Source organism: Urtica dioica, chromosome 2 (assembly GCF_054948205.1).
Source record: "Urtica dioica subsp. dioica isolate 48M chromosome 2, U.dioica_male_clone48M_v1_H2, whole genome shotgun sequence".
NCBI classification, from domain to species: Eukaryota; Viridiplantae; Streptophyta; class Magnoliopsida; order Rosales; family Urticaceae; genus Urtica; species Urtica dioica.
The window spans coordinates 53,556,638-53,576,156 of NC_142757.1; the positions used below are offsets into that span (position 1 = coordinate 53,556,638).

The 19,519-nt window shown below is 35.0% G+C and overlaps 2 protein-coding genes and 1 non-coding gene across 3 annotated transcripts; 2 read left to right on the top strand and 1 right to left on the bottom strand.

Moving 5' to 3' along the window:
• Positions 1-124: 124 nt before the first annotated feature.
• LOC149405661 (ubiquitin-conjugating enzyme E2 6-like) lies at positions 125-2,320 on the top strand. Its single transcript, XM_089607921.1, has 6 exons — positions 125-253; positions 357-436; positions 712-826; positions 928-980; positions 1,406-1,534; positions 1,972-2,320. Exons 1-6 carry the CDS (start codon positions 210-212, stop codon positions 2,097-2,099), a joined length of 549 nt encoding a protein of 182 aa, XP_089464047.1. The 5' UTR covers positions 125-209; the 3' UTR covers positions 2,100-2,320.
• Positions 2,321-2,676: 356 nt separating this feature from the next.
• TRNAT-UGU (transfer RNA threonine (anticodon UGU)) lies at positions 2,677-2,748 on the top strand. Its single transcript has one exon. It is a non-coding gene; the product is annotated as a tRNA-Thr (tRNA).
• Positions 2,749-3,974: 1,226 nt separating this feature from the next.
• On the bottom strand, positions 3,975-8,010 carry LOC149405663 (Disease resistance protein (TIR-NBS class)). Its single transcript, XM_089607923.1, has 3 exons — positions 7,705-8,010; positions 7,354-7,552; positions 3,975-6,926 (listed from the first exon to the last, which is right to left on the bottom strand). Exon 3 carries the CDS (start codon positions 6,894-6,896, stop codon positions 4,092-4,094), a length of 2,805 nt encoding a protein of 934 aa, XP_089464049.1. The 5' UTR covers positions 6,897-6,926; positions 7,354-7,552; positions 7,705-8,010; the 3' UTR covers positions 3,975-4,091.
• Between the last annotated feature and the right edge of the window lie 11,509 nt (positions 8,011-19,519).

A 19,519-nucleotide genomic window follows, 5' to 3' on the forward strand; every position in this document is an offset into this window, starting at 1 on the left:
TTTTTTTTTTTTTTTTTTTTTTTATGGGGTTATAAAGTAAGTTTGCTTGATAAACTCGTTGTTTTTAAAAATTAGAAGAAGAAATTGTATTAAATTAAAAATGCATTGAGCTAAAGTTATCTCAAGTGGGCCCACGTCAATTTAAAGCTACCGATCACAATTTTGTTGACTCTCTCTCTCAACCATTTTGCGAGAAACCAAAAAAAAAAATGTCGAAGCAGAACAAACGCCGAGAATTAGATATCATGAAGCTGTGCGTTTTCTTTTTCGCGGTTTAATTTCTCAGCCAAATTATTCGCAGTTTATTTTATTCGATTTTGCTTAATTATTGTTTAAATTGTATGATAAAACCCCAGAATGATGAAAGATTACAAGGTTGATACGATCGAAGACAGTTTATGTGAATTTCATGTCGATTTCCATGGACCTGCTGATAGTAAGAATTTCCTTTGATTTCTTCGTTGTTTTAATTTTATATCTTCAAATCTGTTGATTTAAAGAACCAATTTCGTTTGTCTTTCATAAATTTTGTTTAGAAGGTGCTGAATCGGATTGTTTTTGTTTTTTCTTAGATATATTTAGAGATTTATTGACCAGAAACCCTCATTTTGATTTTGAATACTCGTTTAGTTCAGCTTCTATTTAAATGTAATTAGTGTTTTTCTATGAAAAATGTTTTCTTCTTATTATTCTATACATATATACATATAGGTCTTTATGAGGGAGGTGTGTGGAAGATAAGGGTAAAGCTCCCAGAAGACTATCCCTTCAAATGTCCGTCCATTACTTTCATAACCAAAATCTACCATCCGAATATCGATGAAAAGTGGGTCTTTTTACAAAAAAAAAAAGATCATTGATTTTTTTTATTTTATTTTTTTCGTTTTCGGAACCTGAAAGTGGGATATGGTTTTGTTTGAATTCCAGGTCCGGGGAGGTTTGTTTAGACGTTATCCACCAGAAATGGAGTCCCATGTTCGGTAAGCTTGCATAAATTTTTACTAGTTTTTTTTTCCTTCTGAGCTCTAGTAGTGACAAACTTTGAAAAACTCTATTAAGAACTGATTTCTTGAGTTCCAAGTCTTTGGCATAACCGAATTAGGACGAAGAGTGAGAAACAATCACACACACATGATTTTACCCTGGTTCGATGATCTTAAATGATCTACGAAAAATCAAATTACAAAAACAACGAATAGTTACAAACACTCAACCCCTTTGAACCGAATGCTTATAATCGTCTCGTGTACCCTCTAATGCCGTTAGAACTTTTTATTTATAAATATGCATAGAACACGAGTAATATGCTCGATAACATCAATAACTTGCAACCTAAGTTATCCAAAAGGATCCCATGATGTATTTATTTTATCGTTTCTGAGTTCTTTGTGATTGCTTCTTTCAGACCTGGTCAATGTGTTCGAAATGTTTCTTCCGCAGCTACTCTTGTATCCGGAGCCATCGCATGGATGGAATATCGAAGCGCTCAGACTCTTGACGCTCGATCGCGTCTCATACGAAAAACGAATAAAAGGTTGTGCCTTTCTTCAAGTTTTTATGCCTATAGTGCACGTGATGTTTGCTAAATCTCCACAATGTTTGAAAGACTTAGAAGCTAAGCTACGTTGCTGAGAGCAGTTGAGTCAGATTTTGAACTCAAGGGGTTTATAAATGTATATGATAACAATATAAAATTAAAAAAAAATCATATAATTTTGGTTTAAAAATGTAAATAAAAATCATAAAAAACAATTTTTTGAAAAGACAAAGGAACGGAGAAACAAAATGTACCTTTATTGTTTAACTTGTCAAATGTTATGTAGTTTTCACTTCCCTGTTCTTGTCGGGGAAACTCTTTTGGTTAGAAGACGAACGAACGAAGAAACAAAAAAGTAGCTTTATAATATTGTGAAAACTTTTTTTTTCATGAATTAGATGCTGATAACGAAATTTTTTCCCAATATTTGGTAGAATATTGCGAGAAATATGCCAAGCCCGAGAACGTAACGTCACAGGAGGATGAGGTTTCGAGCGAAGATGAATGCTCGTCAAGCGATGATGACGAAGTGGCCCGAAATTCTGATCCTTCAAGTGTTTAGATGAGAAATATCACTACTCTCTATTGTACATATTATGTTATGTTATGTTATGTTTGGCCCCTTTAAAATAAAACCCATCTAAAAAAAAGGAAGGTCTTGTTGGGAAAAGAAAAAGAAGATCTTATTTTGCCTTGGCTCTTTTCTCATGGTAGTTGGTATAATTTTACTATGTATTTAGATGATGTAAATATTGTCGGCCAAAAGACTAGTTTACGTAAGTGGTTAATCTATTGGTAATTTCATACCACCTCTATATACTCTCGTTCATCTTACTTTTAAGACCTACGTAATCTCGACTAATAATATCGTGTAAGTAATAATATTAAAGAAAGACTAGTTTGCAAATAATGTGTACTTGATATTGTTTATCTTGTTCTTTACTAAGAAATGAAACTGTTTATCTTCTTCTTGGTTTCAACAATTAAAGAGAAGAAACTCAAGAGCCACCTTTCACATAATTACGAAATCAAATTACTTTTTTTTTTTTTTAACTTTAAGATAAGTCAAATTACTTTTTTTTAAGATAAGTCATATTTTAAATTATAAATAATTTATAGGACTACACTATGACATGGAAGCCCTTATAGCTCAGTGGTAGAGCGTCAGTCTTGTAAACTGAAGGTCCGTAGTTCGATCCTGCGTGAGGGCATTTTAATTTTGTTCTTTTGAGAAACATTTTACATTTAATTAACAGTTACTTTTTTTTTTTTTTTTCTAGGATATTATGCGAAGTTATAATACTATTTTTTTTTTATACATATTTGAACATTTTTTTTTTCTAGGATATTAAATTATGTGAACCCATAATGCTACCAAAAAAAAAAAAAAATTCCATAATCTAATGAAGTCAGTTTTATAAAAATCAATAAACATAAGCTACAATAACCAATATTTTAGTTTTAAACTAGTAATAACAACGAAAAAATCAGTTTTATTCTCAAAAGCTGTTAAAAACAAAAAATTAAAAATATGTTTCTCTGGATTAAAATATCATTGAATTGAAACCACTAATTGAGAAGAAAAAAAATACATAATAAACCTTAAGATAGATATATTTCTAATTTCTGACACTTTTTTTTTTAATAAAACCTGGATTTAGTATGTTATTATTTAGTACGATCAAATATCTTATTTGAATTCACTCTTCTGTCTCTGAATTTATTTTTCATTGTCTTGTAGACCCAGAAAAAACAGAAGAAGAAAAAACACCGCGAAATTTGACCCGAAGAACAAAATTGGTGGTGGGTCTCTCTGTCTCAGCCTAATAAAAACAGAAACTACAAGTCCGCTCTGAATTCTGAACGTGCCATCTCAGCACTACCAGTGACTGTGACTCACCCAGCTGTAAAACAACCCGTTATTTTGAACCCTATTTCTCTGCTACAGAACTGAAAACGTTCTTTTCATAACCACACTGACATTCACAATGTGTCTCAGGTTCTCAGCTCAGAGCAATCAAAATTATGATAAGATTTCGGACCCTGCCATTATTTTACACAACTAAAAGACATGGCGACTGAGATTCTATTATTATTTCGAAAGAAAAAAAAAGAGATACTATTATTATTATTATTAGACTATACCACTATTGAAATAATATTCTTTGGTTCACACTTCACTGTATATGCATAAACTATGAACGTTACATACTGAAGCAATTCTGATTTTCATTTTAACTGGTCAACTATTGGTTCACGTTTTAGACAAGTTTATTCAGTGAACACGGCTATAGAACAATCAATGATTATTTTTTTTATTTTTTTTTTTTAAATAACGGTTTACTAGTTAAAACCTTAATAACTGGTAACCTGTGTTCCAAGAAATCTTTCAAGTTAAAAATTATATAACAACAATGGACCAAAAAAAAAAAGTATATTCCTTAGAAAGATCAAAATGGTTATAAACAAAATCTTGGTTGTATACATTAACTCTCTCCTTTTTTTTTCTTCTTCCTGTATATTTAGAAATTAATTAAAAAAAAAAATGATTTGGCTACGTATGAATGTGGACGTTGGCGAGGAGCCTCGTGATCTTCCCGAGCGTTTCTCTGGCGGCGGCGGTATCAGAGTGATCTTCTCCGCAAATGGAGGTCCGAATAAAGACGGTCTTTCGTATGAGATCGTCGGCCACGTCGAATTGGGCTCCTCGGATCATCAACTTGGCCCGAGTCTCGAGCACCGCGGCCCGACCCAGAGCGAGCTCTTGCCATAGGCACGGGTTGAGCTGGGCCCCGGTCCGGACCGGCCTCCAGCACCGCACCACCGGCCCGTCCAGCCACTTCTCGACCGGAGTCACGAACGCCTGCTCCGCCGCCTCCATCGCGTTCGTGCACAGCCTCAGAAGCTCCACCGCCGCTCCGCACCGCGAGAACGACAGGAACGTCCTCACCGCCAACGGGACCACCGTCTCCCTCACCATCGCCAGCAGGTCCGCCACCTCAGCCTCCACCGCCACCGGGTCCCGCCCGAACCCGAAGAGCAGAAAGCACGCGGCCCACACGTGGTCCGCGTGGCGGTCCCAGCCCCGGCCCATCACGGCTTCCACCACGGCCCGCGGGACCCCCGGGACGGCCCGGGCGCGGGCGTAGAGCCGCACCGGGCCCGCCACGTGGACGAGCCCGTCGCGGGTCCCGCCCCGGGCGAGGCCGAACCGGACGAGCATCGACGACGAGGCTTCGGCCTCGGAGAGCTCCGGCGGCGGGGCGAGGCCGCAGGCGAGCGAGCGGAGGAGGGCCCGCCAGAGCCGGCGGGTGCTCCGGCGGGTCTTCCGGGGGATCCGACGGGCGGCTTCGGCGAGGAGGCGGGTCGGGATCGGCGACGGTGCGAACCACGCGCTCGCGTGGACCATCCTCGTCGCGAGGCTCTCGGGCCCGTCGGCGTGGTCGAATATCGAGAAGCAGACCTCGAAGAGCTGGGATAGGAACGAGGCTTTGGCTTTCGGCGCCGGGATCATCATCCGGTTCGCGGTCTCCAAGAGGCGGCTCGGCGTGATCGGGAGCTCGGAGAGGATCGAGCCGACGATGGCGAGCCCGATCGTGGAGCGGCCGAGCCGGTCCTCGATGGCTCGGAGCGCGTCGGTCTCGGCGATCGTGTACTCCCTCGGGCTCGACTGAGTCATCAGGGACATGGACTCGGCGGCGGAGAGGAACGAGAGCCGGAGCGGCTCGAGGTTGAGGGGCCGGTGGAGGCGCGTGGAGACTATGATGTGGGTGTCGCCGCCGAATCGGGGGAGGAGGTCCATGACGGGGCGGCGGTCCCACCAATCCTCGTCGCTCTCGAGGTTGTCGATGACGACGAGGAACGGGATGTTCCTCATGAGCTCTTTCCTGACCCGACCCACCGCTCCGTCCTCGTGCTCCTCGAAGCTGCTCACTCCTTCGACGCCCACGTCGACGTCCAAAAACGACCTCAGATTCAGGTAGTTCTGGCGAATATACCGGCTCTCGCCGCCAATCCACAACACCATTTTGTACCGCTGGTGGTGCCGGTACGCGAACTCCAAGAGGAGCTCGGTTTTTCCGATCCCGGGCTCGCCGGAGACGCACGCGATCCCTTTCCCGTACTGAATCCTCGCCGCCGCCGAGGAAGCCGAAGAAGAAGATCGCCTCCTCCGGCGAGACCTCGTCGGAGGAGACGACCTCGTGTTCATCTCAATCTCCTTCTCCGACTCCTTCCACACGTCCTTCCCTTTCCTCCGCCGGTTTTGGTGGTGGTTGTGATAGTCCTCGCTCAAGCCCGGGTCTTTCTTCCTTCTGGGACGTGCCTTGAGCTCGAAGTAACCCCTCTCGGACTCGCCCGAGACGAGCTCGCCGAACAGCATGAACTCGAGCTCCGAGAGCTCTCTCTTCCGACCCACGAACCCCTCGTTCCTCGGGAACGGAAACTCGTCCATGTCAGCGTTTTCCCGCCACTTCGCGAGCCGGTCCACCACGCTTCTCCGTCCGAGCTTCGTCGCCAGCAAGGCGACCGCCCTCGAGACGCAGTCCCGCCAGTTTCCGTCCCGGGCCTCGAGCTTCCAATCCTCCGCGGCGGCGACCCGGGACAGCCCGCGGACCGCCTCTCTCCATTCGCTCTCGTCGCCGCCGTACGGGGCCCACAATTCGCCCCCGTCCTCCTCCCACGGGTCGCCTCTCTTCTCGACGATGTCCCTGACGAGACACTCGCCGGAGCTGAGCTCGAAGAAGATCGGGACGAGGTTTTTCTTCCCGGAAAACAACCGGAGCTCCTCGATCGTGTAGGGGTTCCCGAACGACTTGGCCGTCAAAACCACCACGCCGAACGACGATACGTCCATGGCCTTCTCTACAACGCCGTGCTTGTGCGCGTTCCTGAGCCGCGCCCGGTCCGAGACGAAGCAGCTCATCCCCTGAGCCTCGAGCTCAGCTCGGAGCCAGTTCACGAACCGAAGCAGCGATGGCTTACGGCCGTGGAGCCCGATGAACACGTCGCAGCTCCGGATCCGGTTCGAGGAAAGAGAGACCGGACCGGATTCTCCCCCGTACCGCCGATCCCGGCGGTGGTTTCCGGCGGCCGCGGAAGACGATATTCGATCGGACTGTTGAAGATTCGCCGGCGGAGCCGCCGCTGCGGGCTCGGGGCTGAAAGGGAGGCTCGTCGCCTCGGACCTCGTCGACTCCGAGAGGTGACACGTCATCGCCGGAGACCTCGGGGAGAAGAACGGAGACTGGTTGGCGGAGAAGAACGCCGCTGAGGAAGACGACGACATGTTTCTCGATGTGGTCGAAGGTAACGCCGACTCGAACCGAGAGCTCTCTTCTCCCAAATACATAATGTTCATGGCTTTGCACTGTACACACAATCTCTGGCTCTGGAAATGAAAAATAATTTACAGTTAATGTGGAGTCCTTTTGCAAGAACCAAAAAAAAAAAAAAAAAAATCATGATGGAATATGTTTCTGAAAAGCGCTTTCATTATTCGGTGGATATACTTATACACAAGATTTTTAAATAGAATGGATTTATGGTTGGCAAGAATCAACAGTGAAAAAATAGGAACGAATTTTATGAAGATGTTATGTTTTTTTAAACAGGCAGTGATAAATATGTATACACTGCCAAAAACAGGGAAAAAAAATAATTAGTTTTCACGGGCTTTCAAGCTTTATAGAGGCATTTTGACCTTGCAGGAATTGAAATAGGATGAACTATGAGGCATTGTAGATCTAAGTAGAAGAACCATGATAACAATTATCATATATTCAAAAATAATTTTGAGTTCAGATCTGATTACTTACCGGACTTTCAAATCTCAGCCGTGGCGTTGAAGAAAAATCAATCCTACGCTTCGAAATCCAAAAAACGCAAATTAAAAAATATATAAAGATTGCGTTTAGGAGATTTCTCAAAACCAGAGTTCTTCGTCTATCTGAACAAACAATCGCGTCACTTTTCACCAATCAAGCTTCAAACCTAAATAAATTGATTTTTAAAAACCTGCAAAAATTAAAAACCATGTAAAAAATTAAAACCAGCAACAAAATGATAATAAAAGTAAAAAATAAATAAAGTAGAGGAAAAGGAAAGTGCGAGAATTGAGTGCTAGACAAACAGACAATGGAAACGCAAAAAAGAGTTTCTATATTTACCTTTATTCGAGCGAAGAGAAATGGGAAGAAGAAGAAGAAGAAGAAAATCTTAATAGAGTTCAGAAATTCAGATCTTCGAAGAGTTTAATAAGCAGAGAAACCAATACTGAAATCAATGGAATTAAAACTCTCTTTCCCACGAAAGTCGCTATCTTGCGCTTTTTTTTTTTTTTTTGCGCTTTTTTTTTTTTTTGTTTGGGTTCACTGAGTCCAACAAGTCCTAAAAAATGCGTCTGAAAGAGAGGGTGAGAATTTGGTCTGAAGACGAAGGAACACCGTTGGAAGAGAGAGAGAGAGATTTGGGACCCGAAAAAAGAAGAGATCTGACCAAAGCTATGGTCAGTGGGACCCACTTTTATTTGTATTGCCGTAAATATGTGATTGAAGGAGTTGAGTGACGCTCTACTGGTCTAGTGTGTATGTGTGAATGAATTTTGGAAGGACAAAAATAAAATTGTCTTTGGATTTGGATATTTTGGAAGTGTTTTTTTAATGTATATATATATAAGAAGTTCTATTGACCGATCAACACGGTCAAAATGAATGAGAAATTTAGTCCGATCTCATTAATAACACCATGAAAATTACTTTAAATCTATAAAATTTGAAATATATTTAATGGCTAAGAAATTATTGCATTTAAATCCACGACGAACTATAGAACTAAACTTTTTTTATTACTGTGGTTTTTGTGCTTTATTTTTTTTGTCCAACGAGTCAATTCTTTTTAATATTTTACACTAATGAATCTGAAACAAACATTTATGTGTTATTGATCATATTTTATCAAATTCAAATAATTTTACTACACAATTTTTTGTTGATAAAGTAGTTGAAAAACAAAAAATCAAAGTTGTAGTTAAAGGTTTCACATATTAACTTTGTATTTTTAGTTACAACACAAGGGAAAAAAAAAACATGAATAGTTTTATATTTTCAATAGCCATCTCATAAAAAAAAATTGGCTTATAGGATAAATAATAGAGTCATGGTTTTAACGCGTGTTCAAATTTTAACGTGCGCTATATCCTTTCTCGGAGCCTCATGATGATCAAGAGGCAAATGCCTCTCTTGAAGTTATGAAAATTGTAATTTCTAACGTAATTTTTGTTTATTGTCCGAAGTACGAACAAAACGGCGAATATTAATATTTAGTGTTAGATTATTTTCAACTTTGATGTGCATTGTGTCTAATATGTTATTCATATCTATGAGTGTTTTACTTTTATTCTAGTGAAATTTTTTGTGCACTTAAATAAATATATTCACTATTTTGTATGAAAAAATCAAAGCAATTTTTTTATGGGTTTTTTTTTTTTTGAACATTGTTAATATAAAATACCATAATTTGATGAAATTTAACAATATAGGGAGAAATGATAAATTTTATATTATATAAATAATAATGTTTTAGTGATCAATAATTTAATTTCATATGCTATAAATATAATTAAACAATTTGATGAATACCTTTTTTTTTCTTTTTGAAAGGGTATTCATCCGTTTAATTCTATATATGGCGCTATGAAATACTTTACACCATAGTAATGATACTAGATTATTAATGATTTTTTCGACAATCTAGCATAAAATATCTCTAATTATCTAATTTATTCAGACATTTAGGTTTGACTTCGAAAGATCATAAAAGTACGCAATTTAGTTATATCCTTACTAGATCTTCATGGGTACATTTACGTCATTCATTATTCGTAGCTGTGATTTACCTATTAAAATGCATATTCCAAGCATTCCATTCGTAAAGCATTATCTTATTAAATTCATAGAATTTACACATTATTATAGCCACCATTAAACTTGCACACTAATCGGAATTAACGAAACAAAAATTTCCTGCATCATGATTTTTAAATATGATTTACAAGCGCAAGTATTTAAATAGTTTCATTTTTATTTTATATAACCGCCACATAATATGGACGTAGAGAGTAACATATTAATTAATTTGTTCGATTCCAATCAACATTAATGACCGTTTTCAGTATATAATTTAATTATACACAACGAAGTACGTACGTACTTGACTGCACCAATACTAGTAAAGTACTACTGTCAAAACGATATTCGTCGTCACTGTAAAATAAATATATATATATATATATATATATATATATATATATATATATATATATATCTCATTATTATTGACATAGAGAGTAGAGATTAGAGAGAATTGAAGTGTATGTACTTTTAAAAAAAATAATGATGTGCATATACATAATACAATGTATGTCTTTAATTTATTTTTATTTGATTATTACATATTGTTTATGCCCATGACTACCCTTGGACTCGAGATATCGGGCCCAATGACTCGGGGCCGCCCTCGACTTAAAAAAAGGCCCGGAAGCTCCACTATATCTTAAGTTTGAAGGTATATCTCTAAAACTCGGCTCAGAAGATTTGCCCTAATTTTCGACTCGGTTTTAGGCTTGGAGGTCTTCGACCCTTTAGAAGGTGTGATCATAACTTAACCTAGAAGGTATGTCCCGGCCTTGTACATGGAGTTCTGGTCCAAGTCATGAATCCGCTATATATACCTCTCTCTCTCTCTCTCTCATACACTCACATAATCTTTTAAGTGTCACATTTCATTTAGGTTAATATTTAGTGTCGTGTGTGCTTGAAAACATATGCGCCTCAATGATTCGGTTTTTATTTTACTTTATCGAGTGACAGAAAAACAGATCAACGTTTTTTTTATGAGACAGTAAACACATTTTTGAAGACTTGATCACTTTCTAACTTGCGTATAATCAAGATCTATCATTAGCAATTCAATCACGTAGACTCATAAGTGTTGATTCGAAAATTAACATGGTTTACATTTTGTTTACAAATAAAGTACTGTTTCTTGAGTATTCTTTCTTGGCCAAAAACAAAGATTGTACTTTTTAAATATTCTTCATATGACATAGTTTTTTCAATATAGGTGGTAAAACTCTTTCTAGCATATGTGTTCTCTATTAACATTTGACCCAACTTAAGTGTCGTTTATTATTTATAATTTCTTTTTGGTAGTTGATTCGTGATGTAATCGAATACTATTTTTTCGCATTAGATAATTGTTTATTTATTCTCTATTTAATTTAATCAAACTCTCACTATTTTGAGCTCAATTCAAAAGCATAATAAAGTACGTGGTTTGTTGAATATGATTCATACAATATATATATTTTTTAATATAATTTACATAATATAATTGTTTTAAAAAAAAGTAGTAAATTTTAGAACAAAAAAGCATTTGGATGCGATAAAATTTGCATTAAAAAATCGTTTGTTAGCGACTTTTGTTGCATTTAATATTCCGTATTTAAAAGTCTTAGTATAGCATGACGGTATTTTTTTATTTTTTATTTTTTTACTAATTAACAGTGACCTACTCTCGTTTGTCCAACCTTATCGTCGTCTAAAGTTAAACTTAAAAGAGGAAAAGAAACAAGGGAAAATATCACATTTATACCCTTTGTTTTAGTGAAATGTCGAGTTTAACCCTCGGTTTTCAAAAATGTCGAGTTCATACCCTCTGTTTAACTAAAATGACGAAATTATACCATGAAATGAATAACAGCGTCACAAATCTCCCTTTCATTGATATTAACTCTTATATAAGAAAAACCAAATCAAATCTAAATCAGTGCCCTAACTTCCAAATTCTCAATTTTGAAATAAAAATAGCCTTAAATTCAAATTAAATAATAAAACCCATACCTCCTAAGAAATTACTTCATTCCGTGTTCGAATTGTAACTATAAATTCTGGATTCTCTGTTCGAATATGCGATTTTGATGACTATCAACTATCGATGTTTACCCATTTGCCTCTTTCTGTGTTCTTCACGATTAAAATACTGTTGTTTATTTTTTAGTTTTTAAATAAATTACATATATGGCACGAATGAATAAAGATAATTGGTGTTTATATATACATATTATAGTCAACGTCAATGAAAAGTCAATAAAAAGAATATTCGTGACACTGTTGTCTATTTCAGGGTATAATTTCGTCATTTTAGTTAAACATGGGGTATAATTTCGTCATTTTAGTTAAACAGAGGGTATGAACTCGACATTTTTGAAAACCGATGGTTAAACTCGACATTTCACTAAAACACAGGGTATAAATGTGTTATTTTCCCAATAAACAATGTCATATCGTATAATTTTATAACTAAAATATTGTCCATATATAATATGTTTCGTACACTCCCTTTGATCCAAAAATAATAATTTGATTCGTACACTTATTTCACCAATCAAAGACAAAATATAATGCTCATTGATTTCAAGGGCAACGTGGACAATGATCATTTTCGTGTTCATAATCATAATTAGTGATAATATACAAATAAATTTAAATAAACAATAGGGGATGTATCATGAATCATGTAGGTCCACATAAGAAATCCAACCACAAATATATACATGTTTCAGACCAAGTGTGAATTTTAAATTCTGCGTTGATATTAAAGAATAATATATAGTGTCACAGTAAAAAAAAAAAAATTATATATAATAATACTATTTTGTTATAGCATATATTAGAGGAATGTGTATATATACACCGAATCTTATAAAAATAGTGTCAATAATTGTTTGACTTGCTATTCATTTCATAAGTATGGCTGTCTTTTCATTTCTTTTTTTACGCAATTCTCACGGACACATTTGTGTGCATATAGTTTATACGTTTTTTTTACAAATAATTGGCTGCGTAAGCCACTCAATGTCTAGCAATTTAAAATTGGCCAACGTTTTGTTAATAATCCGTAAATAGCCTAGATGATGACGTGGCAGCTCATTTAATAAGGTTTTTTTACTTATTTGCCCTTGTTTGACCGATTTTGGAAGTTTTTTTTTTAGGCAGTTTTTTTGTTTGAATTTTGAAAATAATTCGACAAGTTTTAATTATTCAATATTCAAAATGGCAAGTTTTAATTTCAGCAAGGTTTAATTATTCAATATTTCAAAATTTCGGCAAGTTTTTAGGAAGTTTTTTTGTTTGAATTTTGAAAAAAATTTCGGCAAGTTTTAATTATTCAATATTCAAAAATGGCGAAATTATTGAAGAAGTGGATGCAGTTCAATATTCATATTTTCCAGAATTTTCGTGCTCAAAATATTTCCAGAATTTTTATTTCAGATCAAATATACTGTAAATATACTGTAAATAAGCTTCTTATTTACAATGAATATACTGTAAATATGTTTTGTTTTTACAATGAATATACTGTAAATATGCTTCTTATTTACACGAATACACTGTAAACTGTTCTTCTTATTTAATCATGTCTGTCTCTTCCTACGCGGACCTCGGAGGTCACCGGCAGTGATGGTGACGTGACCGCCATCAAAATGGACCGGCGATGGTGACTCGTTCGCGGCTCGTGGACGCTCGGATATGCGCTTCACAGCCGTCGCCGGTCGCGATCTCCTTCGCGCGTCGCTCACGGCTTGGATCTTGGATCGGCTCGTGGTTGCTCAACAACGCTCCTGGACGCTCGGATCTGCGATCCCCAGCCATCGCCGGTCGCGATCTCCTTCGCGCGCGCTCTCCGACGGTCCGACGCGACTCGATCTCCGCCGTCGTCGGTCGCGGCTTCCCTCGCGTGCGTCGCCAGCCACTGCATCTTGACCCGGTTGAGGATCTCCTTCTCAGGCGCGACTCGAGCACCAGCCTCCATCTACGATGGACTCGTCTTCGAGGTCTGCAGAAATCGCTGCAACAAATCTCTCTCTTTTTTTTTTTTTTTTTTTTTTTTTTTTTTTCTGAAGAGCAGTAAAACTAACGTCCAAATATGTGGTTTGGATGTTTAAATTCGTTTGTTAATGCATTTATGGAGTTTTAAATGCTCCCTTGATTTTTGCAAGGTAGTTATGGTCGAATTTTTTCTTTCCATTTTAATTATTTCGCTGAAAATAATGGGCGGGAATAAGAAAGGGCAATCCCGTCCAAATTTGACTGTTAATAAATGACACTGGCTATTTACAGCTTATTTACAGAACGTTGGCTAAAAATAAATTGGCTATTTTCAGGAGGCTACTTAGCTTAATTACCCTTTTTTTTAAGGGAATATATATATATATATATATATATATATATGTATGTATACATATAAAGCATATTTTCCTATATTTTCCTTAATTGTGAAAAAAAAAACTATTTTTATTATTCATATATTTCATTATCATTGAATCCTTTGATGAATATAGTATCATACAAATGACAAACAAGCTTCAACATTTTAGGGGTACTGACGGTATAAATATTTTAATTTTTCGATTTTTTGCATTTTTATAACACAATTTTTTTTCGACGATTAAAATATCTAACGTTAACTTTTAGTATCACAATTACCCTCAGTCCGTTAAACTGACACATGAAAGATTATTGGCGGCATAAATATTTTAATTTTTTTTATTTTATACACTTTAATACCATAATTTTTTTTTCCGAATAACATGGCTTAAAGACGCGATAAATTTTTTGAGTCTTCTAGCAACTTAATTCAAACTGCTACAAACGAGTAATTATACACACCAGCTTTCAGAATTAAAAAAAAAAAAAAAAAACCTTAAGCAAGGCAAGTTTAGAACTCACATCGAGTTCATGGAGAAAAGAAAAAGAGAGACGACATGGAAGCTATTCTTCATTTCAGAGGGCTTATCGTCTTCTCTCAATAGAGGCAAAACTTCGGTACCTAACATCACTGTTGCTTTCTTCACGGCTGCAACGACATCTTCACAAACAGACTCATTGCTTTCGGGTTTAAATGTCGTTGAAGAGGAAGAGGAAGAGAGATGTGTCGCTCTCGTTGTTGTGGTCTCAGTCTCGCCGACACTCCTCCTCGACTTCTCGTTTACGTGCACCCACGCCGAAGAACAACCTTGATCCATTTTTTTTTTTACTTTTGATTTTTTTTTAATTATTTTCTTTTCAAAATTTATTACTTAATTTTTATTTTTTTCCGGATTTTTTCTACTTGATTTATTCGATTATGAGAGTCCACGTGGCATTTTATGAATTAAAAGTAATGATGGTGCTAAGCACCAACGTTAAATATATTTTCCGTTGAAAAAAAAGTTGTGGTATTAAATTCGAAAAAGTGAAGTATTTATGCCTCCAATAACCCTCTACGTGTCATTTTAACAGACTGAGAGTAATAGTGGTACTAAAATATAACGTTAGGTATTTTTATCATCGAATTTTTTTTGATATAAAACTGTATAAAATCGAAAATTAAAGTATTTATTTCGTTAATAATCCAACATCTTATATATGTGTGGTGATAATTAATAGAATTTGGCAAAGGGTCCATATTATTATTTTGTGTAGTTAAGGTTGTTTTGTTCACAAAATAAATTGTCCAATATGGAGCTCGTAAAGTCATTCCATTCAAATTGAGTACAAGCTAATTGGGAGACAATGATATATTAAATTAAATGAAATTGTCCCATGAAAAGACATATAATGATAGCCTGTGTTTTCTGGTAAAAAAAACACAAATGAGAACTTGTTTTTTTTTTTAAATCATGAAAAAATTGATTAAGCACATTAACCAATGAGTGTCCTTATCTTTTACTCTAGAAGCAAGCACAACATAGTACCAATTCCTCTATGTTTGTGTAAATTGTGTTCACATCGCACAATATCCATAATTCTATATACAGAGCATAAACATATGTCACAATATATTAATTGAGAAAATAGTCATTGATCTAGGAAGCAATGGACTGTTTGCTTGACTTAAAATCATATTTTTGGATTTGGCTTATTTCAACATCAGTCCAAAACACTCTTTTGGTTCTACTTGTGAGCACATGCTTCCATGTGAGACCGCACACGGAAATAGAAGAGTTCTTGCTCTCTAATCTAATCCATACCCATGATTTATTTCTTCATCAAATCAACGGCTCAGACTGATCTATTTGTATCCGTCATCATGTTAAGGAAAATATAGATAATTCAAATACATTTCTAAAAAATGACAAATACAAATTTAACACCTACCACCTACAAAACACAAATATTTAATCACCATTTGTAGACATCTTCGAGAGTTGAGAGTAACGTTGAAAAGCGATACATAAATGAATGATGCTCGGCACATTATAAATAATAAAATATATTAATATACAAATACTATCTAAAAAAAATTAAGGACAATCAAATGTACTTATACAAATACTCTCAAATATTTATACAAATACTCTCAAATACTATCTAAATTTTTTTAGATGAACTACTATACCGCAATTTACTTCGTTTTGCACATATTCAATCATTTTCACATGGTTATATATGTTCTTGTGTGCTTTTGTGCATTTTTGGATATTTGTTTATTTAGAATCGCTAAAGAAAACTTAGGGATGTAGTTATTTCATGTGTGTGTTAAGAGTAGATCTTTTCGGATTCAAGAGAAAAACATGGTGGCTAAAGAAGTTAAAATCCCTACAATTATTATAAAACCAAAATTAATATGATTCGAAAGATAAATCTTGGAAATAATTGGTTGGTTTGGAGTGATTTATTCTAGTAAATGACTATAAAGTATTGCTTATCTATATAAAGTCTACATACGATTAAGAACCAAGTGCACGTACATTCATAACGAATAAAGTATAGTGAATGCATTGTTCAATTTAGTTAAGTCATGGTAATTTTATAAAATAAAAAATATCAATTTTATTAGCTTCCCGCTTAAATACAATGTTTACAACCTTACAAATATTAAAGGATTTGACGGTATCGGGTTAGCTAAGTTCAACACATGACTATTAAAACTAAAATCGACTCAAAACGAGTTGAATTTGTAACAACCCGAAATTATTTAGATGTCAACGAAATAGTTATCATGATATGATTTGGATGATTGATTAGTTTAACGATTCACGTAATATTTACTATACATAAATACTATCCATCTCATTTCCCCTAGACTTACCTTTCTTTTTGTTGACTAGCTTTATACTTAGCTTTCATTCGTATGAAATAATTGACTTTGTAGTTTCCATCTTATTCAACCTCTTCCATATCTTACCAAACAAAAGGGTTTTGGACAAAATATTTTGTATAATTACTATTATATTGCATTTCTATATAAAAAAATTAATATTTGTTTATAAAGAAACAAAAATAATTTGAAATGTCTTCTCAATGGGTCATTCATGTCAATTTCTCTAGAGAATGTGGGACATGATAAATTCTCACCCATCACCATCCTAATTTTATCTATCTAATCAACTCAACACAATAAAAACACTTGTCCACTTTTGAGCAACATATCCAATTAATTTGCCATGAGAAAATTATAATAATTATATAAACTAGTTCCAACAAGCTCTTATTTTGTTGTATTCTATTAGTTGTCCATATTATTTTATTTTATTTTTGAAAAAAATTGGCCCAACGGGCAAAAAATGCCCTAAAAAATTTTGGGATAATTTTGTTGGAGTAGGTCTGAAAGTATATTATAAAATTTCATTAGATTATGTTTTTAAGGCACTCAACTTGCCCTGGAATACACCTGGAAAGTAAATATATTTTTGGTCATATAAATGCACAGTTAATCAGGATCCAGGGATAGGGAATATATATACATAAATATACTGTTTATTATATAAATGCACAGTTATCATTACTCATAATGAGGCCCATAATCAGGAGATTGCTAAGCTTTTTACCTTTAATTGTAATTAATTACAAAAAAGGTAGTTGTATACTAAAAATATAATATCAAACATAGTCATTTTCATCCATGATAAGAAATGGCTTTAATTTGATACATATACTATTTATTAAAGAACTACCAATTTGTTTGACAGGTTGGATTTCAAATTTCAAATGAGAAAAGGCTAATTAAAAAATACCCTATAGACATGAGAGACACTTATAGTAATAGACAATATTATATTGATCTGGCTTGGCTTGGTCTAATCACGCATTTGATTCCTTTAATGCAATATATAGTTAAATAAGATAACCTTTTTTGTCATTAGGTTAATATATTATGTTGGTTTGATTTTTATTTATTTATTTAAGAAAGTGTTTTATTTAGTTAAATGAACAATGCAAGTCCTCAAAAGGAACACCTATAAACTTCCTGGCCATGTTATTCTCATTGTCTTAATAAACGACAAAATCAATAGGAAAATTATTATACCTATAAAAAGAAGGATAATTGGCTAATATCTTAATTTTAGACCTAACTATCTGGCTTATATGATTGAACAAGCGATAATAATAATAGTGACATTTTTGGATTTTGACTTAAATATTACTTAATTCATTTCATTTGATCAAAATCTACAAAACAAATTAATATTTGATATTATTAAATTCAGTAGAGAAAATTACTCTCTTACAAAAATACCATTTTATATATATTAAAAAAAATCATTTCGTTACTGATTTGTCACCAAATTTTAAAATCGTTCACAAAATTTTATATTTTATAACTGATGATCAATAAAAAAAATCATGAAAAGTTACCGTGTTTATACACCTTATTTAGTAATAAAACTGTCCCAATATTAAATCTATGTTGATTTTGGTAAAATGAGACAGGGTTTAGTCGTATTCATATCAAAACACACTTTTGTTTCTCTAAGCTAGGACATGAATATTTTCTTTTTAGAAATGTTAGTTTGACAGTGAAAGATTTGTGTAGTCTATTATACTTAGACTAATCACACTTCTATAGACAAATAAAAGATGTATTTTTGGAATAAATAATTTATTTAGTTGTCAATTGTTATTCTTGTCAAAAGTACTTTGATTTTATACTTCATGATTAACACTTTAAATTCTACTTTCGGTTTGATTGTGAAATATGTTGAAAACAGTAATATAGAGCTTCACACACATATGTATAATTACTAATTGTTGCTATATATATATATATATATATATATATATTTCTTTGATAGTTGTTCGTTTATGTTTTATAATAGCTTTCTTTCACATAATGAGAAATCAAATTGGAAACAAATTATAATGTATAATTACTAATTGTTGCATCAAAGTACAACGGCGACTGCATTATTGCCTCACTAGGTTCATGAACCTTCTCTTTAATTGAAGGATAAAAAAAAACCAAATAATAAAAAAAAGGTACAAATTAAACTTTCCACTACATTTTTTTTATGTCATTAAGAAAAAACCTACAAGGCTCATTTTATTAAGGCTTTTTAGCTTTTGAATAGTGGATATATAAAAGTGATAATTTTTAAAAACAGTATTCGAACCCCATTTAAAATAATATTATTATGTCAAAATCAATTTTAGATGGTGTGGTTAAAAAAAACAAAAAATTGGCTACGTAAGCCACCTAAACTATATGAATTGTAAATTAGCCAATCTTTGGTAAATAATTTGTAAATAGCCAACTTGCATACGTGGCAGCCTATTAACTACCTAAAATATATGTTTGGTTGTGTTAAATAAGGCTTTTATTAATTTGTTAATAAGTTTACTTGGTTATTTACAAGAAATTAACCAAAGGTGGGCTATATCTCAATCCACTATATCCGTGTGGCTATATAACTAAATAACCCTAAAAAAAATAAAGATTAAAAACCATGTCGCAAATATTACACACAATAAATATAAACTAAAAACATTTTGTAAATAAAATATACCAAAACATAAATTTTTTTATGTTTTCTTTTCTGCTCAATATTATACACTAGTACAAATTTCATTTTCTTGTGCGGAAGGTCGCACCGGATACTTTTTCATAAAACCAAAAATTTCACTCATTTTAAGTGGTATCGGGTGCGACATGTCGCACCTA